This window comes from Neofelis nebulosa, chromosome 7 (assembly GCF_028018385.1).
Source record: "Neofelis nebulosa isolate mNeoNeb1 chromosome 7, mNeoNeb1.pri, whole genome shotgun sequence".
Lineage (NCBI taxonomy): Eukaryota > Metazoa > Chordata > Mammalia > Carnivora > Felidae > Neofelis > Neofelis nebulosa.
In genome coordinates, this window is record NC_080788.1 from 142,962,937 (window position 1) to 142,990,752 (window position 27,816).

Below are 27,816 nucleotides of genomic sequence, written 5' to 3' on the forward strand. Positions count from 1 at the left end.
CATCAGGAACGTGAGCCCACCCTCTGGGCCCCGTCAGATATCTGTGAGCGGAGATGATCCCCCCATTCCCGTCCAGAAGCGAAGCAGCAACAGAAAACCAGCTCCATCTACCACTCACCCCACAAACCTCCCCGGTCCGTGCAACCCTCACGGGGACGGCTAGACTGACGGCCACATCTCCCTCCGTCCCCCAACAGAAACCACAACCCCACAAAGGGGGCCGAGGGCACGTCAAAGGGGCTGAAGGATCACAAAGTGACACTGCGACATTCGGTGGGGATTCCTAGCTGCCTCGGTACAAACCAGAGTGTGGCTACTAAGTCTTCCCCGCTGAGCACATCTTAAAACCCGGGACCAGCAGCCCAGAGACGGCAAACACAGCCAGAGGGCACACAGCAGCCCTTCCTGCTCTGAACAGGACCAAGGTGGCCCAGGCGAAGGAGCCCCCAGGAGGTTCACCCCCCACCTCTGCCTGGTAACGCGCTGGCCCTGGGACAGGATGGTGCTGTCCACACTCGTGCCACAAACCTCCCCGGTGGGACCTGCCTCTCCGGCCCGACAGCCTCACCTCCAAGAACCTGAGAGATCCGGGAGTATTAAAAGGAAGCCAACGGGCACCTGGGTGGCTCAGTCGGTGAAGAGTCCGACTCTTGAGTTCGGCTCAGGTCACCATCCCAGGGTCATGGAGCCTGCTTGGGATTCTCTCTCCCTCCCTCTCTCTCTCCGCCCCTCCCCCAAGTATGCTCTTACTCTCTCAAAATAGATAAATAAACTGTAAAACATAATCGTACAAAATATATCAAAGGAAGCCAAGCCCACGTCGACCTGGGGATGCCGGGGCATGTGAGGTGCAGTGGTCACAGGGCTTGTGTGCAGCTGCCTGCAGTCACAGTCACCCCCCACCCATTCCCACCCAACCTGATAAGAGCAGAGCTCCCGACGTGGGTTGCCCAGAAGGCGCCAAACATTTGCATGGCCTCTGCCAGGTTTACAATCTTCTCACCCCACAACACCTTGGGGACCCAGGGGCGGGACCCTGTCAGTCACTCTGCAGGGAATCAGGGCTCAGAGAGGGTAGGCCACATGCCCGAGGTAACACAGCAAGGTAGCAACTCTTTCCATACCACCCTCCCCATCCCACCACCCCAGATGCCTCCATCAGAGCACCTACCCGCACCCACAGGTGAGCGCCCCCCCCCCACCCAGGCTGCCCGGGTACAAAGGGGAGCACCAATGACCATACACCCCAGAGACTCTGCTCCCCCATCAGCTCTGCAGCCAGAGGCCTCAGTGTCAGAGGAAGACCTCGGCGGGGGGAGTGGTTGCACCTGCACCAGCTGGGCTGGATCCCACCTCCCCAGAGACCACACCCCTGGCCTGTCTCCTCTGTGGTTCCGAGTCTGCGTCTTGCTCGTCACTCCCGTGCAGGGCACTTAATAAACACTGATGAATGAACAGCCACCGTCTGAGAACCGGCTGCGTGTGGGTGGTGCATCCCCGGCGCACGGCACCACCTGAGTGTCCCTGAGCCCACCTGAGAGCGGAGCAGACTGAGGCCAGCAGCTGAGACAATCCACCCAGACCGCGGGTGGCAGGACCGGAGGTCACCCCGGCCTCCCCTGCACGCCCCCAGGGCGCCTCCTCCTCCACCGGCCAAGCGGGTCCAGGCTCGTGCCCCAGGGAAGCCATGACAGGGACGCTGGCCACCACGGTGGGCGCCCACACCCCCCGGGCCTCCATCTCGTTGGTCCAGCGTCCCCCGGACACCACCCCAGGGGGGAAACACACCCACTGGAACCCAGAGACACCTCGGGGCTCAGGGCTCCCCGGGCGCGACCTGAGCAGCTCCCTCCATGCTCTGGGCCTCAGTTTCCTCACCTACAATGAGGGCTTCATAAGCACTAGAGAGGGAGGGGCTATATGCTCTGGGAGCCGCTCCCAACACCTGCCCGGGCACTGGGGGTGGGGGGGGTCACCCTCCACGCACTCAGTGGGGACTGATGGACGGGACGGGGGGGTGACACGTGCTCAAGGCACCCATCCCAGGGTCATGGAGCCTGCTTGGGATTCTCTCTCCCTCCCTCTCTCTCTCCGCCCCTCCCCCAAGTATGCTTCCATGGGTACAGTCAAACCGCCCAGCAGAGTGTTAAATACCCTGGGAAAGAGCTTAGGGAAGCTGGCTCTGCTCTCAGGAGGAGCTGAGGGAAGGAGCGTGGATATTAAAAGAAACAAAAGTGTCCCCTCTCCCAATTACACGTGCTAAACGCCACGTCACCCCAGAGGCCCCGCGGTTGTGACTGTTCCACTGAAGGGAAAAACAAAAATAGAAGCCGTGGGGAGGGAGGCTTCTAAGCCATCGAACGTGGCCAAAGGGAGCGGGTACAGGCTGTGCAGGCTGTGAAGACACACACACACACACACACACACACACACACACTCTCGCAGACGCTCATGCACACACACACAGACACGTACACCCACTCTCTCACGCAAACTCATATAGTCTGTGTGTGTGTGTGTCTCTCTCTCTCTCTCACACACACACACACACACACACGTTCCTCACTCCTGCCCCACTCCGGGCACTGGGCACAGGGCAGGCCAGAGAGCGCCTGGGGCCCTGTTCTCGGGGAGCCTGGTCAGAGGCCACACACCCCTCGCCTCAGCCTCCCGTATCACATCGGCAGCTCGGTTCATCTGAGAAGCTGGTGGCCAGCTCCACAGTTGAGAACTGGGGCTTGGGGCAGGCAGGAGAGCCCCCACCCCCACCCCGGGCTCCTGCCGACTCACCCCCCAGGACCCACAGGGTCACCCACAAAGAGCCCAGGGTGCTCCAGAGGTCCAGGGGCAGCGACATCCCCTTCATCCTCTGAATCTTCCCGGAACCCAGCCCCAAACAGCCCAGGCAAGAAACACAGGCCAGTGCCGGCCCGAAGGGCAAGGGTGCCTGTTTGGGATCGCTGAAGGCAGGCCAGGGTGGACGGAGGGTCACTGCCTGGCGACTCTCGGGCCTTGCCCACGCCCCACCCCACGGAGGGCCCGTGAGCACGGGGCGGCTAGGGAGGGGCTCACACACCAGCCTGCACCTGCTGTCACCTCTCCTGACCTCACCATCTTTATGTTCCTAATGAGGACACTGAGGCACAGAGGGCTTCAGACTGTCTGCCTCGAAATGGCCTGAGGCCAGACACCCGCCCCCCCCCCCCCCCCCATGCATCCCCATCCAGCTTGGTCCCACAGCCTGGGGGATCTCAGCCTGGGGCCAGGGGTATGAGGCGGAGTGGGGCTTGGGGCGTGACCCCAGCAGCACCCCCTGGGTAAAAACCACATGCACTCAGAGCGAGTCCCTGGGGGTGGGCCCGCCTCTCATCCTGGCCTCACGATCCGATCCGATCCGGGGCCTCCACCAAAGGGTCACACTTCCAGGAACTCAGCCATCCAGGTGGCCAGAGCCACGGGGTGGGGAAGCAACAGGCTGGGCCCCCTGGGTCCTAGAGGAAGGAGGCGCAGGCAGCTCGGGTGTGGCCCTTGGGCAAACAGCCACCGAGTGCCTGACCAACGACAGCGAGGGAACAGCACCGACCCTGGAATGCACAGCAGAGGCTGGTATTGAAACAGTCACAGCCTGGACAGAACGAAATACATCTCAGATCCATACTCAGCACGGAGGGCGAAGGCAAGAGGGACTGTTTGGACTCTGGGGGAGGGGAAGCGTGAAAAGGGGGTGGCATTTCAGCCGGAGCTTGAAAACAAGCAGGAGTTTTTCAGGCGAGGAGAGAGCAAGGAAGGGGAAGGGAACTGGAGGTCAGGAAGAAGACAACCACATCCAAGCACAGGGTGTGGAAATGCCTGGACGGTATTCAGGGACTGCTACTGGCCTGGGGTCACAGAAGCTTCCGGAAGAGATGGGAGAGGGTGTGGTAAAGGAGTCCAGGTCGGAGCCCAGAGCACCTCCAACTTAGTTCCTCAGGAGCCCGAACTCCACGCTGAGGCAAGGGTCCCTGCAGGGGTGGGGGCAGGGCAGAGGCTATGTTTCAAGAATATTCCAGAAGGGCAGAGTGAGCGATGGAGGGGACAATCCTGGAGGTGGGGAGGCCAGCTGGGAGGCTGGCTCCAGGAAGTGGAGCAGAGGGTGGGCGTGGGAGGGCGAAAGTCTGGCCCCGAGACAGACAGAAAGAGTGAAGCCAGTACTAAGCACAGTACTGAGAGACACAGGGGCATAGGCTCACCCCCCCACCACCGAGCTCTGTGGAGTGAAGACCGGGGCAAGGTGGGTGGACAGAGCCCCATGGGCAGGCTGCACCAGAAGTTACCTGTTTGTGGCCGCCCAGTGGGTGGGCAGCAAATCAATGACCTGCCCAGTGGGTCTGCCCGCCCTGGCCCAGGGCATCCAGTGACCCTGCCCAGACGGCCCCAACAATTGTGCCTTTTGTTTCGTGGTCCCCATTGTCTTCGATTCTCTCGCCTCCCTGCCCCAGAGCCAAAGGAGGATTTCCAGAGGGATTTCTCAATGGGCTTGCAGAGAAACATCCTGTCGGCAGGACCTGCTGTTGGCGGCCTGGCCCTGAAAGGCCACCGAGGGGCGGGGTCAACGACCCCTCGGAAATGGCCCCAGATTCGAGTTATTCTTAACCAAGCAATGTGTGGGCTGTATGGTGGGTCACAGGAGCAGGTCAGAGAAAAGGCTGTTTAGTCTCGAAATCTAAAATCTGTGGTCTCAGGGCACCTGAGCGGCTCCTGTCGGTTGAGCATCCAACCTTTGATCTTGGCTCAGGTCATGCTCTCACGGTTTGTGGGTTCAAGCTGACAGTGCAGAGCCTGCTTGGGATTCTCTCTCTCTCTCCCTCTCTCTGCCCCACCTCACTCAGGCGCGCGCGCGCTCTCTCTCTCTCAAAGATAAATAAACACTTAAAAAATAATAAAAAATCAAATCAAATCTGTGTTCCCAACCATTACTGGTCACCAGTAATGAAGAGTAACTCACTTACTCTGGCCTCACCGGACACGTCACTGCACTTTGCAAACAAACCCTCACTCATTTGCTTCTCTCGCCAGGCCGTGAAGGACATCTGAGTGTGCCCGGTTTCCCCAGGGGAAACTGAGGCTCACAGAGGTGGTGGGACTCAGCCAAGATCACGGGGCCTCCCCCGTGCCTCCCCCGGACTCCCCAGTGCCCAGAGCCGTGTGCTATAACCTCTTCCTCCGCTGCCACACTCTGTCCCCCGTGTGACCTCGTCCGGTCTGTCACAGACACACGCCCTCGTGTTCACGAAGGTTCAGCTGTCCCAGGTGATCCGTCCCAGGAGGCAAGCACAGGACCAACTGCAGGGCCGCTGGGAGAGGCTTGTATGCCTCTGCCAAAGCTGTCCCCTCCTCACATGGAGGACTGTGCCAGGCCGGGCCCTAGGACCACCCTGTCAGGACAGACCGACGTGCCCAAAAAAGCCATGATAGACCACAGCATCCCTTCTGACGTTCCCCACCCCGGGCGGGCAGGAGTTGGGGGGGGGGGGAGGGGTCTGTCCATGTAACAGAAGGAGCAAGCAAAGACATGTTCAAAGAACAGTCCATGATGCAATAAGACAGAATCAACATCTCCTGCAGAAAAAGGTGAGATTACCAACTGCAGGGATATTACAGGGCAAATTGTGTTTTTTGTAAGTTTTCTTTAACGTTTATTCACTTTTGAGAGACCAAGACAGAGTGTGAGTGGGGGAGGGGCAGAGAGAGGGGGAGACACAGAATCCCAAGCAGGCTCCAGGCTCCGAGCCGTCAGCACAGAGCCCGACGCGGGGCTCGAACTCACAGACGGCGAGCTCGTGACCTGAGCCAAAGTCGGACGCCCAAGCGACCGAGCCACCCAGGGGCCTCTGCGGCAAATTGTTTTTTAAAAATTATGTCTTGGATAAGGATCCTGCATAGAAGAAGGACGTGACGTAAAAGCTCGGGAAACCTAGTTAATACTAATGGATCAGTATCGATTCGTTGCTTGCAACAAAGGGGCAACAGTACTGCGGGAAGCTCACAAGGGAGGGGAAACTGGTCACACACACACACAGGTCACGGAACTTCATCTGTGTCCTCAATGATTCTGTAAAACCAAAAATGGTTCCAGATAGCAAAGTGTATTTTTTTTTAATTTTTTTTTTTTAACATTTATTTATTTTTGAGACAGAGAGAGACAGAGCATGAACGGGGAAGGGGCAGAGAGAGAGGGAGACACAGAATCGGAAACAGGCTCCAGGCTCCGAGCCGTCAGCCCGGAGCCCGACGCGGGGCTCGAACTCACGGACCGTGAGATCGTGACCTGAGCCGAAGTCGGACGCTCAACCGACCAAGCCACCCAGGCGCCCCGCAAAGTGTATTTTTAAAAGAGCATGACAACTCTACACATAGGCTAAAATCTCACAAAACTCTACACACGCAGAGAAAAAGGAGTGCAGGTAAAAACAGGTGCCATCTGAGTCAAGATCTGTGTCTCGCCACCACATTGTGCCGAGGTCACGGTCCTGCTTCGATAGCACACTGTACTAAAATGTCACCACTGGGGGAAGAGCTGGGGGGGGGGGTGGGGAAGGGGAGAGGGGAGCCCTCTCTACCGCTTTGGCAACTTGTTGTGAGGCTGTAACCATTTCGAAATACAAAGCTAAAGAAAGAGGTATACAGAGCTCTCCTTAGACCCAGCGTTTCCTGATCTAGGAAACAGAGCAAAATGCTAATGTCAGTTCTCTCCAGAGGACAGGATTATAGACGATTTTTAAATTTCAATTTCGAGACTCCTGGTGTCTTCCAAGCTTGCCACAATGAGCTATGGATTATTCAGGGGAGAAGGATGCTCCGTATCTCCACCAGTGATAAATCGGGGGGAGGACGGGAGGGTGGGAGCCGGGGGGAGCCCGCAGCCTGGAAGGACCAGGTGAGCCCGCAGCTGCAGAGGTTTGTCGGGGAAGGCGGGAGAGACGCCTGGAGTGCGCGAGCATCCTGGTCCCCCCTGCCTGCACACACTCCCTCCCGGCCCCGGTGGGGCTCACACATCAGCAGACATCCCGGCCTCCCCGTCAGGGGATCCCAGGATAAATTAGGAGGCTGTGCATCTCAGGGCAAACCGAAGGCAGAGACGGCATCTGGGGTGCATGACGCACCAGGAGAAATCTGTAATGTGGGAAAAGTAAATCCTGCGTGGCTCTGGAGCCAGTACTCCACCTTCAAGTGCACGCAACCGCCCCAGTGCCCACGGAGAGGGGAAAACCCGCACCAGAGACTAGAATGCCCCGACTGTCTCCTTAACAAGCCCATTTAACCAGCCGGTTCTCCCATGGGAGGTGACGAAACACGCCAGTTACTGATACTATCCCCACTGGCCACATCCCCGGGGTTCCCAGAGGCCGCCTGGGTGCTGGGGCCCAAGGGGATCGTTCTTCTAAGTTCTCTATTGCAAATGGGGGAAAGTTCTTGACGGGGTCGTGGTTGGGAACGCAGCCCCAGAGCCAGAGGGCTGAGAGTCCAATCCCAGCCCGGCCCCTTTCTACACTGGACCCCAGCCTACTTATACCTGCTGTGCCTCAGTTTCCTCTTCTGGTCAAATGGAGGAACGAAGTGCCCTGGCTTCTCGGGAATCATGGGAGTGAATGTGCAGGAGGCACGGGGTACCGGGTGAGCGGCTGCAGCCACCACACACGCGCACCGGCGTGCCGTCCCCAACAGCCCGTGGATGCAACAGACGGGTCACCCTGTCTAGCAGAGGCCGAGAGCTGAGGCATCGGGGTTTGCTCAACTCGTCTAGGATCACAGAGGTGGACCCACGGCCAGAGCTCGGGTGGGAGGACCATTCCTCGGGACCCACTCAGGTGGCACAGACCCTCAGGGGCCAGGTAACTGAACCACCACCTCACCTGGGAAGCACTGGCGAATCAGACTTTGCCGAACACAGCCCAGGCCTGCTGGGGGCCTCGTATCACCCGCGGCATCAGAAGGATACAATCAGGGGGCGCCCGGATGAATCCGTCGGTTAAGCGTCCGACTCCTGATTTCGGTTCAGGGCATGGTCTCACGGTTCGTGGGTTCGAGCCCCACATCAGGCTCTGCACTGATGGTGTGGAGCTTGCTTGGGATTCTCTCTTTCCCTCTCTCTTTGTCTTTCTCTCTCTCTCTCTCTCCCAAAATAAATAAATAAACTTTAGGGGAAAAAAAGGAAACAACCTGCGGACAGGAATAAAGGGCGCTGGGGCATGTGATCAGACACAATCACCAGCTTCGGGAGAGACCTGTGTCTGGGGACTCCGTCAGTCCCGACACCCCTGCTGCAGCCAGTCGCTCCCTTCCAAGCCCATCTTTCACCCCATCCTCTATAAATCATGACCAAAACTAGCTGCAGTGTGTGATGTTAATGGTCAGAACCAAGTCCCATTCGAGGCCTCTGACAGAGGCTGTGTTTGCTACTTTCCTTATCTATTAGAAAGGAAAAATCGGAAACCAGCATGGATGTGCCCGGACTTATTCCGACCCTATGAGGTGCCACCCCCGTTTCCCTGCCGTTGCAGTGGGCTGACCCCACCTCCCTGAAGGCTCATTCCCAGGTGCAGAAGGACACGGCAACAGGCAGTCACTCCTGCCAGGAGCCCCAGGCCACGGGCTGCCTCAGAAATGTCTGCTACACAAACAAGCAAAGCCCTGTCACACTCGTGGCTCCTGGTGAGCCTCAGCTTCCTCATCTGCAGGGAGAACCCCGCGAGCCCAGCCCAGTACCCCTTCGACCTCCCCTCGGGCCTCCCTGCCCACCTGGTCACCCCTCCCCTGAAGGGTGGCTTCCCAGATGCATCCAGCCATGGGGACCCTCCTTCCTGCTTCTTCCAGCTGACACTCAGCAAACCAGGGAGGGGCAGGTAGGGATGATGTAGGGGAGACAGGTGTCTCAGATGGATACGGGACTCCTTCCTCCCCCATGAAGCCACTCCACACCACTGGTACCCAGGATGCAGAAAGCACCAGCCAGCATGCGAGTAAATGAACACCTTTCAAAGTCAGACGTCCTTGGCTGGGTCAGTCCAGTGCCCCAATCACCCCCTCCTCACTCCCGGGCCTCCCTGGATGCTTCCAAGCTGCCATTTTCATCAAGGCAAGTAAGACACCAATGCAAGTATATTTAGCCAGGGAAAAAGGGAGCCTGCAGACCTATTCGAAAGTCACCAGAGGCCTGGTCTGTAGGAGGAGAGAGGAGGGATCAAGGTTGCAACTGAAAAGAAGAAAATTAGAAGACTTTCCTGTTTTTATTCTGCTCCTGCTGGCAAGGGCTGCTGTGCCTGGAGGCCTCGGGGACACAGCAGGTGAGACCTATAGGGGGACGGGCTGGCAAATGATCTCCCTATAGGGGGAGAGTGGCAAACGATCCCTCCTGGCTGCCGCCTCCTGATTCTGGGTCAGATCATTCCCCCACCTGGGCAAGCACTCGCACAGTGAGGGCCAGAGGCTAGAAACTGGGCCACTATGGGTCCTCAAGGCCCCAGAGCAGCAAAAACCAGGCAAACAAACCAACCAACCAAGTGGCACTGGTTTGGCCGCACGTGAAGGGGCCAGGCTGATGCCCAGAGATGACCCAGGCACCTAGAACTTCACCAAGTCCTTCCAGGATCTCTGAGTCTCTGAAGACCTGGTCCAACTTCCTCATCGTACAGGTGGGTAAACTGAGGCTCAGGCAGAAATCAAGGCAGAAGGGAAACCACGAGGAGGGAGAAGTCCAGGAAGCCAAAAAGATTTACATGAAAACACCTGCACGATCCTAACACATAAACACAAACCGCTTCAGGAAGAAGGTGTAAGTGGTGACCTCTAAAGACGGAGGGCAGCCAGGGGCGGGCACAGAGCTTGCCATCCAAACCTGCCAGATGACGGACATAAGCCGAGACTGTCGGGTGTCCGGGTGAGGAAGACCTTTCCATCTCCCCCGACACTGCTGTGTCCTGTGTGCAGCTGCCTGATCATGAGCAAGCATTATGTTCACCTTGTGGTTCTTGTTATCGTTGAAGGCTTCATGGCGGAACTTCACGAACTCTCCTACTGTGGTTATCGGTCTTTCCTGGGCTGTGGACCCCTCTAAAAGCTATGGGTCACGTCCCAGGAAAAATGCACGAGTACACAGTCATTTCAGGGGCCCCGGGGGTTCCTGAACCCTGCCGTGGACCCTGGTGAATGCACCTGCGGACGGGTCAGCACAGGGGCGAGGGCAAAGCTGATCCTGAAGGCAGTGGGGGCTGCTGAGGGGCCAGAAGAGACATCTTCCTCCTAAGATAAAGTCCCAGGCCAGGAGGTTCCAGGGTGCCTGCTTGGGCCAAAGTTTCAGGGGAGAGATGGCAGAGCCAGGGGGGCCGGCTGCTCCCCCTCTGCCCTCCCTCATGCGCAGACTTTGGGTTTTGCACCAGAAACAAGGGGTCTGTCCGTCGCCGTTTCCCACAGCACATCGGCACCACACACTGGGGAGCGGATCACGCCGTCCACAACCTGGCTGGCGCTCACAGGAGCAAGGTCTTAACTCCGCAGAAAGGGATTAAGGTCTCTGTGGAGGGAAGGGCAAGATGAAAGGCGCCAGGCTCAGACCACCCTCAGGGTGGGGAGGGCAGGGAGCATCGCCAGGGCATCCTGATCACTCTCCGGAAGCCGCCCTCTGCCCTCAGCAGGACCCAGGCTCACGGGACATGCCCTCAGGGGGTAGGGAAGGCAGCAGCAGGTCGTAGGGGAACCTCCAGGTTACTGATGTCAGGGATCCTCCACCTGCCATAACTCCTACGTCCACACTGTCTGCATTACCGGAGTAGGACGGCTTACTAGGAGCTCTCCTCTGAGCCTCCCGGGCCCCCAAGGTCAGAGATGGGAGAACATGAGCCCCTCGTTCCAGGGTGAGGCCCTCGCAGGGGACAAGAGAGAGAGCTCCACCCGGCTGTGATCGCACCAGTATCACCCCGACCACCGCCACCCCCGCTTACACACACACCAGCGGGGGTGTGGACCAGGACAAGCGTGGCAAGGGCACGAGGAGGCACAGCGAGCCACGGGGCCAACCCCAGAGCCCGAGGTGTGGCACCCGTGGTCTCACCTGCCAGGGACTGGCGGCAGGAATGACCCACAGCTGGACACAGGCAGCTCATTTAAGCTCAAGAGTTGAGGTGATGAGGCGGCCTGCTACCTGCCACGGCCATGGCCACGGCCACAGCCGTGGGAATCAACGGCTCAAATTTGGTTAACCAAGCCCGGGCAGGTGAGCAGCCTCTCCAGAAAGCTCCCTAGATGGAGGGGAGGGGACAGGAGGGAACAGCAGCTGGCCTAAGTCCATTCCACGCTGCCACCCTGCCCGGCCCCGCCCCACTCCACTCCACTGTTTTAAAAGCCATTTTCTTTGTTTTCTGATCCTGCAGGCCTCTTGGCCTCATTTTGAGGATAAGAAGCTGGTGACTGGGCTCTGCAGGGAGACCTCTAGAGCCTCCTGGAGCCGTGTGGCCTCTCGGAGCTTGGGTTTCCTGCACACGCATGTGAACCCATGCATAAGGCCACCAGCTGCAGTGGCTTCCAGGGCTGTAGGGCCACCACCAGGATCCTGGCTCAAGGATTCCAAGTAGACAAGAGCAGCTGGTCACACATCCCATGACTGGCCACCTCCAGGGGCTGCCCCAAGCCTCAGAGGAAGGGCAGGATTTGGGCGGGTACAGGAGGTAGGAAAGAGTGATCCTGCCAGCGGCAGCCCTGAGGGCCCACTGTGTATCCCTGAAGGATGCAGACGGGGGACAGGAGGGAGCCCCAACACCACGCCCAAGCATCAGCGCTTCCTTCTGGGGCCAAGTGAAAAGTGATACAGCCCAGCGAGCAGCTGTCTGAATCAGCACCGCCCAAGAGAACTCTCTAGAATGACAGAAAGATTCCTTTTCTGCATTGTCAACAGGTGCCAAGGCACTTGCAAGGGGGCTAATGTGACTCAGGAACTGAAACTTTCCATGGTACTTAATCTTAATTAAATGGAACTGAAGCGGTCACTTGTGGCCAGTGCGGCTCGGGGCTCGAGCCAGGAAACCTTGGAGCAGGGTGGCCACCAGTGAGGCAGAGGCTATGGGCACACAGGTGAGGGAGGAAGGGACCCAAACCCAAAGAACAGAGTTGATGGGATGGTGACTGGTAGGCCACTGGAAGCCCGGGCTCAAGACAGCAGCAAGAGGTGACAGAGAGACTAGGGGGCTTAGCGCAGCACAGGTGGGATTGGAGAGCCAGAAGCTCCTATCAGAGAAGATGGAGGTATGCAGCCCACCCTGTTCTAGAAAACAAGCCCAGAGTGGGCATCAAACACCACCCACATGTCAGGACAAGAGGCCGCTGGGCAAAGCCAGACTCACCTTTCCAGGGCAGGCCTGCCGGGGACCAAGAAGCAGCCAGTGGGGGGTGGGGAGGAGGCAGGCCGGCCTGGGGCTGGGGTGGAGGGGGGGCGGGCAGGATGACAGAAGGGAGAGGATTTTGTTCACTGCTTTGGACTAGGAAACATGAGCCCGTTTGCAGGGGAAGGAGCACAAGAGGAAGGAGACAATGGTGCAGGGAGGTCCCACAGGAGGGGCTGGGAAAGGAGGGAGAGAGGAGGGCGTCCCGGCCAGCCAGGACAGACGGCGCTGAGACAGGGACAAAGTCACTGTTCAATTTGCTGTCCAGGTATAAAAGTGGGGTGTGCACACTCCAGAAAATACGGAAAAGACAGAAAAAAGGAGAAAGGGCAGGCGGGGAGCGTCCCATTGTCCCCGCAGCTACGAGGGACACTGGGCAGCCGGGAAATGGAGCCTTCTGAGAGCTCTGGCACAGGCAGCCGGAACCCACCACAAAGGGCCACTCCCAGAGCGGGCTCATTAGGCAGAGGAGCCGGTGCCGCGCTCGCTCGGTGACAGGCGGGCACATTCAGGGCCCGTACACAATCAGGCCCTTGTGGGGGGCGGGGGGCGGGTGCTCCGGGAGCCTCTGATTCCAAGACAAGAGCGTGCCTCCTTATTGCCTTACAGCCCGGGAGACGGAAAGACTGATTTGGGGAGACAAAGAGACGCTTCCCCTGACAGGGGATGGGCTATTTTTGGAAATGGGTCGACGCTTCTCCATAGAGGTGGTGTCAGTGCCACAAGGCCTTGCCTGCATCTGTCCCCTTGAATGCAGCCTAAAAAGGCCCCCAAGCCCATCGGGGGTGGGCCAGCACCCCACAGTGGGGGTGCTGAAGGCCACGCCTGGCAGCCCGATACAGGAGGAGGGGAGCAAGTCCAGTGCATCCAGGGCTGGAAATGCACATCCAGCTTCAGACCCAGTTTCCCGCTCCTGCCAGGCAGCTCCCCCCCCCCACCCCCCGCTGCCACCCAGGGCATCCACACAGCAAAGGTCAGCAAGGGGAGACACAAGCAGGCCTCTCTCTCCCTTCCTGCTAACAGGAGCTGACACCAGCCTCCCCACCCCAATAGGCCAGGCTCTGCGACCCCCCAGCTGCCCCAGCCGCCCCAGCATGGGGCAGCGGCTGCCCCCCGCCCACCTGCTGACAGGCCATCTTAAGCTTGGGCGGCCCCAGCAGGCCCAGTGGCTTTTCTCCTGAGCTTCCCACAGGGCTCCGGCTGCCCAGCAGAATGCCCAGGGAAGCCTGCCCAACCGCCGAAGAACCAACTGGGCCCATCCCTGGGGGCAGGTCCAGGCACCGGCATTGTTTAAAGTTCCCCGAGCGATACCTAATATGCAGCCACGGTTAGGAACCACCGGTAAAAGCGTGTATTTTTTGGTAATTGTTAAGGGAGACAGGGAAGGGAGAGTATGCGAGCCCCCACCCTGAGGGGGGAGGGTTGATTTTTTTTTTTTTTTTTCCTAAAGTAACTGAAGGCCATTTGGTGCCAAATGGAGCAAATGGGGAGGTTGGGGGGAGGGGCAGGTGGCCAAAGTACATTTAAAACAACAAGAGGGTCACATCGTGAGGTGCCTCCTCCCACCCCCAGTCCTCTCCCGATGTACACGGAGCACCCACGGCATGCCAGTGCGGGGAGGAGGCTGTGGACCAGGCAGAGACAGGACTGCCCCACAAGGAAACCTCACCTTGTCCCGAGCCAACCCCACACCGGGGCACTGGGACCCAGCATGGTCTCCCAGCGCCAAACCCGTTAGCTAGCCTCAGAAGAGGAGATCGGATGGCAAAGGGAGGTAATCCCATCGGCCCTGCGCGAAAACAGGCTGGCCGGGCAGGAGTCTCAGCCTCAACCAGTGCTGGACAGGGCACCTCTGTCACCCCAGGTGCTCAACTGTGAGACTTGCCCCAAGCTGAGCACCAACCACAAAACCACCAAGACGACCGAAGACAGGCAGGAGGCCCTTCCCTTGTGCCTCTGTCCATTGTAGAAACTGAGTCAGGGGGCTGGAGAAGGCTAGGGTCTCTGGGACCCTCAGCACAGTCCACCCAAGCCCCCCAACTTTCAAATGAGAAAATGAGGGCCTGGAGAGAAGGCTGTCACTTGCACACAGTGGGGTCAGAAGTGGGCGGAAGCCGCTGATTGTGTCTGTGTGGTCCGAGGCACAGAACGGTGCCAGGTGGCACATTGTGCCCCCAAATCCCCAGATGTGGGGAGCACGTCAGCTGACGGGGCCACTGATGACGGGGTCTGTGGCCCTTTCCTTCCAGCTTCCCCATCAGCCGGAGGCCTTTGCCATTTGCTATTTCCTGAACTCAAAGACGAGCACCTTCCCGTTTCTGTTACAATGTGGGGTGCTTCCTAGAGCGAATATGTGCGTTCACTGTAGGGTCTTCCCCTCCCTACAAAAGCCGTTGTTAAGTGCACAGGGCATCTGCGACTGATGGTATCTCAGGGCGGAGGAAATGCCGTGCCTGGGAAAGCCGGAAACCTCTGACAAACTGCCGGGAGTCCTAAGGCACTGGCAGAGAGCTGGAAGGGAAAGGGGACCCGCCCCAGGGCTCGGCCACACAGAGCTGGGGCCCCCAGTCCATCATCTTTCTATCTCAGAGCCTGCGTGGCCAGGACCCTGGTCCTCTTGACTCACAGCCTTGGCACAGAGGGGCAAGTTCCAAAACTGTCTTTTGAGTGGAACTTACACACGCCTGGCATGGTGCTAAGAGCCTCCCGGCTCCCACAGCAAGGAGAAGGTCTGCTGGGCCCCACTGGGAACCCAGCTTTGCTGAGGAAAAGGCTCAGAGAGGGTGTGGCAAGTCGTACGGGGTCAGGTGTGGGCATGGGGGGGAGGCAGGAGCTCCAGTCCACAAGGCCTTGGAACCTGCCCGGCCACACGTGCCCAGGTGGCCCTCTCTGCCTGATGTGATCTTTTCATCATGCCCCTTTCAGTCCCAGAAGTGCCTGGGCTTTCAACCCCTTCGGGGTGCCAGCAGCTCAGCAGAGGGGGTGGCTAAGATCAGGAGCTAAGCTGAGCCCCAAAGGTGCAGCAGGTTAGTACAAGCAGAAGAGACCAGGGAAGAGTCTAGGCTTGGCAGAAGGAACACCTGGAGCCCAGGCACATCTGGTTCAGGGGGGTGGAGGGTGACTGGGGAGGGCAGGGCTGGGGGTTGGGTAGTGGACAAGCTGGGGCAGGTGGGATCTGTGAAGCCCCTCCCACTGCACCTGCACTCCCCTCCCCAAATCCCTGGGTTGGGTTTTTCTTCAGGCTGTAGGCAGTTCCAGCTGTGACCTTTTCTGATGGGCTTTCCCTAGGGGACCCAGAGTTATCTGTTAGTGGGCCACTTAACAAACCTTTACACAGCAACATCCCCTCCCTTTCTCCTGCTCTCCACTTAAAGAATACACAGGGGCGCCTGGGTGGCTCAGTCGGTTAAGCGTCTGACTTCAGCTCAGGTCATGATCTCGCGGTTGGTGGGTTTGAGCCCCACGCGGGGGTCTGTGCTGACAGGTCAGAGCCTGGAGCCTGCTTGGGAATCTGTGTCTCCCTCTCTGCTCCCCCCCTCACTCTCAGTCTCTCTCTCTCCCCCCAAAATAAGTAAACATTAAAAAAAAATTGGGAGGGCACCTGGGTGGCTCAGTCAGTTAAGCGTCCGACTTTGGCTCAGATCATGATCTCACAGTTCATGTGTTCGAGCCCCGCATCGGGCGCTGTGCTGACAGCTCGGAGCCTGGAGCCTGGAGCCTGCTTCGGATTCTGTGTCTCCCTCTCTCTCTGCCCCTCCCCCACTCACGCTCCATCGCTCTCTCTCTCAAAAATAAACATTAAAAAAAAAGCTTTTAGGGGCGCCTGGGTGGCACAGTCGGTTAAGCGTCCGACTTCAGCCAGGTCACGATCTCGCGGTCCGTGAGTTCGAGCCCCGCGTCAGGCTCTGGGCCGATGGCTCGGAGCCTGGAGCCTGTTTCCGATTCTGTGTCTCCCTCTCTCTCTGCCCCTCCCCCGTTCATGCTCTGTCTCTCTCTGTCCCAAAAATAAATTAAAAACGTTGAAAAAAAAAATTTAAAAAAAAAAAGCTTTTAATAAAAACACTTTTAAAAATTGTTGAATAGTTTAATAGATAAAAAATAGAGAATCCACAGTGCTCCACACCCCCTGTTCAAACACCACGCACAGGGCGAGCCCAAGAACATTTACAGGCAAATCAATAAAACTCCTGAGCTTTCTGCCCTGCTCCCCGGAGAGCTGGAGACCATTACAGGGACTCGTTCAAGAGCAGGCATCCACCACTACTGGGTGACCCAGCTCCAAACCTGCCCCAGAGCCCTCCACCCACCTGCCCCTGGCACCCCACGCGGGCACGGGACAGTAGCAGGGGAATGTGTGACAGCAGCAAGTTCTAGGCGCTTACCAAGAGGGGGACCATTCCTGACTTTTCACCATCAAAGGAGCATCCCATCCCTTTAGCAGACAAGCTTGTTCTGTCACCAAGCGTTTGGGGATGGCACCTGGGCGCCCTTGTCATCCAGCTCCAGGAAGACAGAACTGCCTGCTTCCCAGCTCTGAAATGCCAGAATCATCCCTGCACGGCTCCTGGGCACCCAGGTTGTAGGCGTGGGCAGAGAGTGGCAGTGGGCTGTGCCTATTCCGTGAGCGGATTCGGAACAAGGCCACAGCCAAGAGAGGGCAAGCCCCCACCAGCTCAGGACTGCCTGACCCTAGAAGTCACAAGGAGGAAGACAGGGGCTGGGCCAAAGCCTTGCTTTGGAGCAGACCCGCCCGGTCTGAGAACCTGCAGGGAAGGTTCTCTCCTGTGGCCACTATCACCACAGCCACCTCGGAGGCTCCGGGCTTCCTCCCTTGCTGTCTCCAGCCTGGCCATGACAGCCACTGGATGAATGTGATGGAATCGCCACGCCCCGAGCCAGCCCACATGAATCCCCGTGTGCGTGGCACCCATAACTCAGAGTAACCACTCAATAAACGTGTGCCCGTGTCGTCCTTCCTGCTCGAAGGACAAACTCTCTCAACAACCCGGCCCCGCCCTTCTGCCTCCCAAATATTCTCCACTCTTCTCTACCCGCTGTTCTCCTCTCACACAACCGCATCCCCAGAGCTGTCGGGAGTATCCTGCTGCAGTGGGGTCAGGAACGCCCTTTACCCGGTTTCCAGGCTGTGGCCGGCACACCTCCCCCGCTGGGGAGCCGCCCACCTCCAGAGCCACCGGGGTCCTCCTGGACCTCTCGGTCCTTTCTTCCGTGGGCGCCAAAGGCTGGATGGCTGCAACCGTGGGGCTCCCTCCCCCAGAGGCTGGACACAGCACCCCCTGGGCCGACAGCCCTCCCTGCCTTACAGCAGCAGCAACCCGGCCCCAAGGCTTTTCTTCTCTGGGCTCCACGTTTCAGTTCCTTCAGTTCACCGGAGGAGGCATCCAGGCCCAGGGCTACCCCAGCTCCTCCCGGGCTCTCGGCACCAGCGGTCAGACCCACCTGCGGACCTCATGCTGCTGTATTCCTGCTGAAATGCTGTCTCCCTCTGTCCAACTAGGCAAGGGCTCACTTGGCTCTGACAAGAGGCGGGTACAGGGCTGTCCTCACAAGCACGTGGCAGGGGTCCCCCGTCCCCACCCTGAGGCGGCAAATCTGCCGGGGTCCGGGTGACAGTGGAAGGCCACCGAACCTACCCTTGGAGGCCCAGCTCTGGGACCAGGGTGTTACCATCCTCAGGACGGGTGAGGAAACTGAGGCTTAGGGGCTCAGTGAGCAGGTGGCAAGGCGAGGCTTCACCTGGCACTGAGTGCTCCAGCCGGGGGGGAGGGGGGGGAACTACCCTGTGGAAGACGGTCACGTCACACAGTTCACACGCCTCACTGTGCCCCCTGCTCCCGTCAACCCAAAGGCTGGTAACAGCCTCCCACTTTGCAGATGAGAAAACAGAGGTCCACAAAGGTTCCGGAACTCGCCTAAGGTCCCAGGCGTCCTGTTCTCTGTGCTGATGACACCGACAAGCATGGGGTGGAAAATCCCCACGGGTGGAAAAGGCAGATTACGAGCAGCAGAGGATTTCCTCGCTAATCATGCTGCTCTGGGGACAATATTATAACCCAAGTTGTGTGCCAGGGGCTCAGAGGCCGGGCCACGGTGAGGGGGTCTGGTGGGGTCACCACGGCAGAGGGGAAGCCAGCCTGGGAGAGACGCGAGGGAATGAAAACAGAAGAAGTGAGGAAGGACTCCCCGCGAAGAGAAGCCTGCACTGTGCCCACACCCCCCGTTTTACGGATCTCCATGAGCCGTGCTGGCTCACACAGGCACACAGGAGAGCAGGGATGAGGCACCGGGTCTGGCTTCCCCAGAAGAGGTGCCACACCTTTGCTACACAGGTCTAGGCTCTGGAGCTGCCCCCGGCCCTGTGTCCATCTGCCAGGGACCAAGCTCTTGGAGGCCTTCCATTGCTGGTGGGGCCTCCCATGGGAGTCTCTCCTAGCCCGACAGAGACAGAACATCCTGGGCCAAGGGACAGCACACACAGAGTGGCAGGCCCAGACTCTGACACAGGAGACCCAACATGGACCCTAGGTCCCCCAAGCGGTCGTGTGGGACCTGGAGCAAGTCACCGCTCCTCTCCAAGCCTCAGTTTCCCCATCTACAATATGGGACCCTTTGGGGGCTCTGAGCATAATGGAGTCAGGGCTGGGAAGGTCTTTCTGGTAAACTGTGAAGTGCTGGGGACGCCCTGGCCTTCCCCAGGGTCACTTACCAATAAGCCTCTTAGGGTCAGCCTTCCTTTTGTGCCTGGCCCTGGGGGCCCGACACCCCAAGGCCCCAGATGGAAGGTCAGGGTCAGGTTGGGGAGGGAGGGGGAAAGGCTAATCTAACCCACCCCATTGTCTTCGCTGACCTTTGCTCCCAGACCTAGCTGGGTTGAGGAAAAGCCGTCTTCTTAGTGATCCTGCCCAGGAGGTACTGAGCTGGGAGGCCCCTAATAAAAGACCTATTCAGGGCCTTTTTTCAAGGTCCAGACCACCCTCACTCCATCCTCCCTTGAAATCAACAAAAAACAAGCAGGAGAATAAATCCATCTTATTCTGAGAAGCTGAAATTTTTCACCCAAACTTTTAAAAGTAAACAGGGCCCATACAAAGGCTGCCGGAGGTCCTGATTTCCCTAGGTTAGTGAAAGGGGAATGGGCAAGGGTGTGCCTGGGGAGGGCAGGATGTGGATACAGGGACTTGGGGGCAGCGGGGGGGAAGCAAGGGTGGGGGAGGGGTGGGAGGGAAACTGTTGAAAATGCTTTTGTCTGAGGGCGCCTGGGTGGCTCAGTCTGACTTCAGCCTAGGTCATGATCTAGCTGTTCCCGAGTTCAAGCCCCTCATGGGGCTCTGTGCCGACAGCTCAGAGCCTGGAGCCTGTTTCAGATTCTGTCTGTCTGTCTGTCTCTCTCTCTCTCTCTCTGCCCCTCCCCCCACTTACTCTCTGTCTCTCTCTCTCCCTCTCAAAAATAAACATTAAAAAAATTCTTTTAAAGAAAAAAGAAAATGCTTTTGCTTGAAAGTTATCAGTTCAAGGGGGCAAATGTGACTTTCTTGAGTTTGGGGTTCTCCTGCCTCATTTGTCCCGCATGAGTACAGCAAAGAGCATTCCAGTCCAGACTTCAATCAGCACAGCCCAGACCTTGGTCAAAAACAACCTGGGAGAAAGGCCTGCTTGCATATGCATTCTGGGCTGCCAGGCTCCACCCAGCCAAGGGCAGCCGGGAATCAGGTGGGCCACAGCGGCCTTCCTGGGCATCCCCCCCCCTCCCCGACCCTGGCTGCAGGCACCCGGCTACTTCCAAGGTAACTACAGGGCCACAGTCCCCATCTGAGCAGGTGCTATGGTCTCAAAGGTCCAGGCGAGCTGTCTAAACAGCAGAGTTTTGAAGAGAACACCAAAGTCTGCCTGGCAGGCCCCTTTGCAAAGGGGTCCCTTTTGTTTTTTCATGAGGAGCCTGGGAAGAAATATGCAGCACAAGGATTCTGACAACTACAGAGACTCACTGTGTGCAGATCCTGACCTCCCTCGACCTCGGTGGGTAAAGGGGATGCTCTGGGTTTTGCCCCGCTTTGCAGAAAAGCAGAGAGAGGCTCAGAGAAGTTAAGTAACTTGTCCCAGAGACCAGGAGGAGGCAGATTCGAATGAAGACAGTCTGACCCCTCCGGGTAATAGGGTTATCAAACATCTGCTCTGCGGTCACCGAGAAGGAAGTGACACTTCCCAGAATGTCAAACGAGAGCAAACCAGGGTCGCGAGTCCACAATGTCTGTTAAGAGTCCTGGCAGGACGGCCCTCACTCGGCCTGAGCCATGGATGAGCCCCAGCGGCCCCCGCACGACCCCCGCCCGGCAACCCACACCTCCCCCTGCAGCCTCCCCCCACCAGGTAACTGGTGCTAAGACACTTCCAATCTCCACTGCTTTCCCAGACAATGCTCAGAACCTCTCTTAGCCTCCACTTGCTCATCTGAAAATGGGGCTAATACTGCCTCCCAGGGTTCTCGTGAGGATGAACAGAGACCAAGTATGTAAGGCAGAAGCCCAGTCTCCACCACACTGTCTCCACCACCCAGACTGAGGCTTTTTATCTTTCCCATCTCCTCCAGCCCCCCCCCCCCCACGTAAAACTACAGATCCGAGCACAGAAAGGCAGTTTATCTTTATTTATTTTTAGAGAGAGATAGAGAGCGAGCAGGGGAGGAGCAGAGAGAGAGAGAGAAAGAGAATCCCAAGCAGGCTCCACTCTGCCAGCAAAGAGCCTGCTCAATCTCACAATGGTGAGATCATGACCTGAGCCGAAATTAAGAGTCAGATGCTCAACCAGCTGAGCCACCCAGGAGCCCCCAGAAAAGTAGTTTTTTAAGAGAAGGGACTTTCCTTGTTTCCAGGCATCCTATTCACATCGTTGGGAGAATTTATCTCAAGGCCACGCAGAACTTCAAGAGGCAAAAGTAAACACCAGCCTGTCTGCAACTGTAGTCAGTGAAACAAGATCTGCGGCTCGCCTGTTCCCAGAGAGCTTGGGACTTGGGGGCTGGGGGGGGGAGGGGAGAAGGGGGGGGGACTCTGCAGGAAACTCTACACCTCAGCTCCCGCGCACCCCCTGGTCCCCGGTTGGGGCATCATCCACCGCTATGGCTGAACACTGAGCCAGGCAGGGGCTGCGTCTCTGTGTCCAAAGCAGGACAGAACTTCCCTGCGAGCACACAGCAGCACCCAGCACTTCGGTGCAGAGTGCTCAGGGCCACTCTCTCCCAAGTGTCATTGATGACGCAGCTGAAAACCAGAAAACGTTTCATTTCCCAGCCACACGACTGCAGCGATCCCTCCCTGCACTTGGGAGAAACTGAGGCCCAGAAATCTGCCCCTCCCAAGGCGCCCAAGGCGGCAAGGCCAGAGAGGCTGGGACTCCTGAGTCCCTAGACCCAAGAAACCACGACAAATTAAACCACCCACTGGCCTTAAGCAGCAGGCTGGGGTGGGAAATGGGGGTGGGTACAGAGTTACAAAGGGAAACCTGAGTTGCTAATCAGTAACAAAATATCCCTCTCAACCCAGTCCTGCTCTGAACTGGCAGGCTCCGAAGGTAAATAAAGGAAAAACTGTGCTGTGCTAGCTCTCCCCACCTCCATGTGGCCAGTGCCCACCCCAACACCCCACAGAGGCCACTTGGCCCCCATCAAACCAGAGAGGGAGCGTCCCTCCTCCGCTCAGGCGTTACTCTGGGGAAGGACAGTCATTTAAAGCCCAGACACATTTTCTCTGAACTAGGAAAGCCTTCAAAGAGAACCAGAAAGGGCTGTTTAATCTCCACCTTCAGGCAAATAGTTCAGGCAGCACAATGCCACCACAACTGGGAGCCAAGCCACCAAAAATGTGGAAGAACGAGGAGACAGGGAGAGCCACGGATCAGAGCGCTGGGAACAGAAGCCGCTGCTCCAGCTGGGGGCCCAGCAGCCACCGGGCCACCGTGGAAGACAGTAGCTGAGCTTTCCTGAGGCCAAAGGTCCTCCACCCACACCCGGGCCACCTACCACTACTACACTTCCTGCACAGCGACCCACAGTTTACAAATCCCTTGGGGGAGCTTTATCTCCACCTCAGATCCACAAGAGGAAGGAAAACTCCATTCCACAGATAAAGGCACAGAGGTAGGCAGAGGAGAAAAGCCAGGATCCATTCCAAGCACATATCCCTCTGGAAAGCCTCGGTTCAGAAAGGTCCCTCCTCCTTGAGTCCAGGACTGATGGCACACCAGAAAGGCTCTCAGCCCCGGGGGCCCCTGGCCCAGCTGCCTGGGAGTCACATCGCACTGCCCGGCTCTTTCTCAGCCACCAAGGCAGCGCGAGGAGCCCAGCTGCAATTCCGGTGGGCACGCACGTGGACGCTGCCCAGGTCTGGGGTTGCCTGCTGCCCCAAATAAGACGGGAAATTCAGCTGTACTGGAAGAGGCTTTTTCTTTCTCCCCGCCCCCCCTAAACTTCCCGCTCCTGGACAAGGATTTCCAGGCTGGGATGAGGCGTCCCTAGCCAGCCTTGCAGCGCCATGCACCAACACTGACAGTTCCACAGGAGGGAAACTTTTCTGGGGTCCGCTGGGACCCCGGCCCGGCCGGGCCGCGCGTTCAGAAGCTGGGCAGGGCCACGCCTCCATCCCGTGCCCAGAAAAACACCACCCAAAGCCCCACTGCGCGTGGGTGCGGCATCCCCCCAGCCCAGAGTATGGATACCAGCCGGAGGAGGAGTCTGAAGTGGCGACCCACCCTGGGGGTAGGGGCCGTGGGCCTGAGACCCGCGCTACCCGACCCGCGCGGTCCTTACCGTGCAGGCCGTTGGGGATGCTTCGGTGGTGCGGTGGCGCGGACAGGTCGTCCAGGGACCTGCGCGTGGCTACTGCCTTGCAGTCGGGAGCCTTGTGCGGCCCGGGGGGCAGCAGCGGGGGCGGGACGTGGTGGTGGTGGTCCGGGCTGCCTCCGCTGCCCGCGCTGGACGTGCTGCTGCCGTCGCCCACGTCGCGGGCCCCCGCGCCCGCCGCGCCGCCCGCCAGCGGCCCGCTCAGGCTGGCCTGGCTGTCGATGGAGCTTCGGGAGCCCGCGCCGCCGCCGCCGCCGCCGCCCGCGCCGCCCGCGCCGCCCGCGCCGCCCGCACCCCCCGCCAGCGCCGCGCGCTCCTCGTCCAGCATCAGCACCAGCTCCTTGAGCTCCAGGTTCTCACGCAGCAGGGCCTCCTGGCGCGCCTCGAGCTCGCGCAGTTTCTGCTGCGAGCGGGCCACCTCGTGCCACACGGCGCCGGCCGCGTGGCGCCCGAAGCGCTGCCACTCGCGCGCCAGCTTGCGCCCCTTCTGCCGGTCGTCGTCGAGGAAACAGCAGAGCTCGCGGAGCTCCTGGTTGTCGTCCTGCAGCCGCTGGTTCACGTCCTTGAGGCCGCGGATCTCCAGCAGGTGCTGCTGCAGCCGCCGGTTCACGTCGCGCATCAGGCCGCCGTGCTCCAGCATGAGGCCCACCTTCTCGCCCTCCGCGCGCCGCAGCCGCCGCGCCAGCTCCTCCTTGCTCCAGCGCAGCAGCTCCTCGTCCGGCACCTGGCTCAGCTCCTCCGACGCCGCCGCCGCCGCCGCCGCCGCCGGGGGCTTCGCCATGGCGGGGCCGTCACCGCGGCATCGCCCGCGCCCTCGCCCGGCCGGCGCTCCCCGCGCCGGGGCTGCGCTGGGCCGGTCCGCTCACGGGCAGGGGGCGGCCGGGGGCGCGTGCGGGCCGCCCCGCGCCACCTCGCGCGCCCTCACGCAGCGTCCGCCCGGGCCGCCCGTGAACCGCGGGGGCTCGGGGCTCGGCGAGCTAGGACCGCTGCTGCGTCGGCGGCCGCCGTGCCGGGCGCTCTCCGGGTTCGGGCGAAGCAGGCGGAGGCCCGCCCCCGGCCCAGCTCCCGGAGCCCCGGCCGCCCCGCCCACTCCGGGCGGGGAGGGGGCGGGGCCCCCTGCCGGCCCCGCCTCCGCGGGGAGCGAGGGGCCGGGCCGAGGCGCGCCCGGCCCCCGACGTCCCCCCGCGCCGTGCGCCCGCCCGCCCGGCGCCCTGCCAGAGGCGCGTTCGAGCCGCGGTCCCGCCCTCCCGCCCATCCGATTGGGCCTCCCCGGGGGTGTGTGGGAGGGGCGGGGCGCACGCGGGGGACGCCGAGGAGATGGTACAGTCCAGCCACCCGGCTTCCACCGCCCCCTCCCCTCCCGGAGGTTCAAGTTTCTGCGCCCGGAGGACGCGGCCTCGGCCAATCCCCGGGCTACAGGGCGCTTTTAAAATGCAGGTACGGCTGCGGGGAGGGGAACGGTGGGAAAGGTAGGGCAGGGCTTTCCTTAAAGGAGACGCGCGGAAATGGACGCCGAGCCCCCTCCCAAGCCCGCGTCCTCCGCCCGGCCTCCCCCGCCCCAAATAAACAAATGCCCGAGAGGCGGAGGGCAGCTCCGCTTCTCCCTCCCGGGGGCACCAGAGCCCAGCGTAGTCGGAGACACGACGAACAATGGGACTCTGACTCGGAGGTCGCTCTCCCCCGAGGCCGGGCGGCTCTTTGTCCCCTTCCGAGCCCCCGACTCCTCCGCCCCCATCTCCACCCCTGTCCCCTGCTGGAGCCTGCAGAGGCTGCGTTTCCACTCCAGCCCAGGGCTGTGGCTCCTGCGTCTGAGCCCCAAGAGGGCCGGGGCCTCGCCGGCCGTGCCTCGGAGCACGGTCTGTACCCCCTTCGCTGCCCCGAGGGGGCGAGGGCACCGGGAACTTGCCCCCCTCCCGGAGACGCGCTCAGAGCACCACTCCCCCGCCCACCCGATCGCTAGACCCCGGGCTTCGGGGCAGAGTCCGTAATTCCCGAGGTGGAGACCAGTGAGAGGAGAGAGGAAGGTCTCCCAATGGGGCCTTAACGCCACGGCGGGGGGGTCGCCGAGCCTGCCACAGAACCCCCTCCCCACCGGTAGCCTCGCCCGACACCCGGGTGTTCCGCCAGCCCGTGAGTCTGTCTCTTTATCCTCGCGTCCCCGTAGCGTGTTTACGGCGCGCCTGCTGCTAGCTGGTCGGAGGGGGGCGTCCCTCCCCCGGGACCCGCGACGAGATAAAACCCGCGCACTCGACTGTGAGCCGCCAAGGCCTGCGGCGCGCGCCCGCGCAGCAGCTGATGTCCCCGTTTCCAGTCGCTCAACCCTTCGTTGGACAACTGCGCACCCAGCACCTTCTCTACACCAGTCCTGTGTCAGACGCCCTCCCTGCCCGCACCACCCCCCCCCCCCCAGCCACGGGGAGGTGGTTCTTCGGGGCACGACAGCAGAGGTCACTGCCCTCTGGGGGGACGTTGCACTCTGTGGGGAGGACTAGAGAGAATATAATAAACACTAGACAACCATGAGATTGTAATAAGCGCTGTGTAGGGATTAGGACCAGCTGCTGTCACAGAAAGTGGTAATCAGTTACTTTAGATCCCGTGGTCAAGGAGGACCTCTCCGGAGGTGCATCTAAGCCGGACCTGAGCAGAAAGGACAAAGGTAAGGGGGAAGGGCACTCCAGGCAGAGGGAGTCCAGAGGCCCTAGGGTTGGCCTGTTACTGGCCTGTCCAAGCAAGGCCAGTGGGCCTGGGAATGGGCCAGGGAAGGGGTGAGGGATGAGGTCAGAGGGGCCAGATCATGCATGATTCTAGGGCAGCTGGGAAAGCAGTGGGGGGTTAGCACCAGGCAACATGACCTGATTTACCTTTTAAGAGGCTCACTCTAGCCCATATGTGGAGAAGGGAAGGGGGGAGGTGCTTGGAGAGGTCCAGATTCAGTCATTTATTCCCCACCCATCCACCCCTCTCTCCAGGTAGATATTCAGGAGGGGGTGGTGGGGAGAGGATGACTCCAAGGAGCATAGCTTTGAGCTATGCTTTTGCTGAGTGAATGCACGACCCGTCAGCACATGACCAATTGAATCTGAGCCCCTCATTTTGAAGATAAGGAAACTGAGCCCCAGAAGAGAAATGACTTCCCCAAGGCCACTTTTTGTTCATTGATTCACTGAACACACATAGAATAATTAGGTAAGAATTTATACACAAAAGCATGTGCATATGCAATCATCTACACAACCCTGGGTTAGGCTCTACGGAATGAGCCAACCAGGCCCCCTGAGTCGAATCTTGAAGAGTGAGTAGGAGTTTGCCAGATTTTGGAGGAGGGAGGAGAGGGGTTGGGATAGTCCCAGGGGAGGGAACAACATAAGTCATGAACCCAGAAGTAGGTGACGGTGAGCTGCGAAAGGGGGGGTGTCAGAGGGAGGTGAGGCTAGGAGCCAGGGTTCGGAGGGCTCTGTGAACTGCGGGGAGAAGCGTGTGTGGCCTCTCCCTGGGGCTGATAGTTAGCAACAGCAACAACAGGAATAATACTCACCACGACCGGCCACTTACCCTGTACTCAGTATGAGCCAGGACTCTAGGCCAGCCCTCCTGTGATGATCATAACCACTCTATAAGAGGGGGTCATTAGCTCTTTGAGGATTTAATGTTGGTTCCTGTCGGCTTGCTTGTCTCCACGAAGCTCAGATCACCGCGTGAATTCATGGGCGGAGTACAGAGGTGTGTAGACACCCAAGGACTCCGGGACAGCCAGGGGAAGGTTGTGTGGCGGCTGAGTGTTTCTGCAGGCCAGCACTAGTGATGGTGGCTGACGGGTCTGGGGCCGGACTCTGGGGTTTCTTCTCTGCCCACCCTGGGGGACCCCAAAACAGGGGAAGGCACCACGTAGGGCTGAAAAGGCCACCATGCCTAAGAAATCAGGGCCCATGGAAAAATGACCATAATTATTATCAATAAAGGGAGCACTTTTTTTTTTTAACGTTTTATTTATTTTTGAGAGAGAGAGATAGAGCATGAGCAGGGGAGGGGCAGAGAGAGAGGGAGACACAGAATCCAAAGCAGACTCCAGGCTCTGAGCTGTCAGCACAGATCTCAACGCGGGGCTCGAACTCATGGACTGTGAGATCATGACCTGAGCTGGAGTCAGACACTTAACCGACTGAGCCCCCCGGGCGCCCCTAGTGAGCACTTTCCATGTACCAGCACTGCTAGGGCTGTACGTGGATTGTAGTCCTAACTGCAGCCCTGTTATGTGGGAGCCCGCATCCCCATTTTACAAGAGGGGAAACTGAGACGCACGTAGGTGAAGTCACTTGTCCCAGGTCACACAGCTGGCAAGCAAATGAGCTGGGATTTGAACCCAAGACCATCTGAGTCCAAGAGGGCCCCGTATCCAGCAGACTACTGCCCTCAGTTGCCCCTTCTCAGAGAGGAGAGCAGACCAGACCAGATGCTTCGGGCATCCTTTTCACCGTGGCGCTGGTCCTAGCATGCAGAGGGCCTGCCCTGTGCCAGCACCACGTCCACCATGGCGCTTCCTCCCGCTGC

At 59.4% G+C, this 27,816-nt stretch overlaps 1 protein-coding gene across 5 annotated transcripts in view; it reads right to left on the bottom strand.

The window, feature by feature from the left end:
- CCDC85C (coiled-coil domain containing 85C) overlaps positions 1-24,355 on the bottom strand; it is a 79,359-nt gene extending 55,004 nt beyond the window's left edge. Inside the window, exon 1 of one of the 5 annotated variants that reach the window (XM_058740277.1) lies at positions 23,233-24,355. In XM_058740277.1, coding sequence (XP_058596260.1) covers positions 23,233-24,046 — 814 coding nt within the window. In that variant the 5' untranslated portion in view covers positions 24,047-24,355. The remainder of the gene's footprint in view (positions 1-23,232) is intronic. The other 4 variants (XM_058740274.1, XM_058740276.1, XM_058740278.1 and 1 more) reach the window with 4 other exon arrangements.
- Between the last annotated feature and the right edge of the window lie 3,461 nt (positions 24,356-27,816).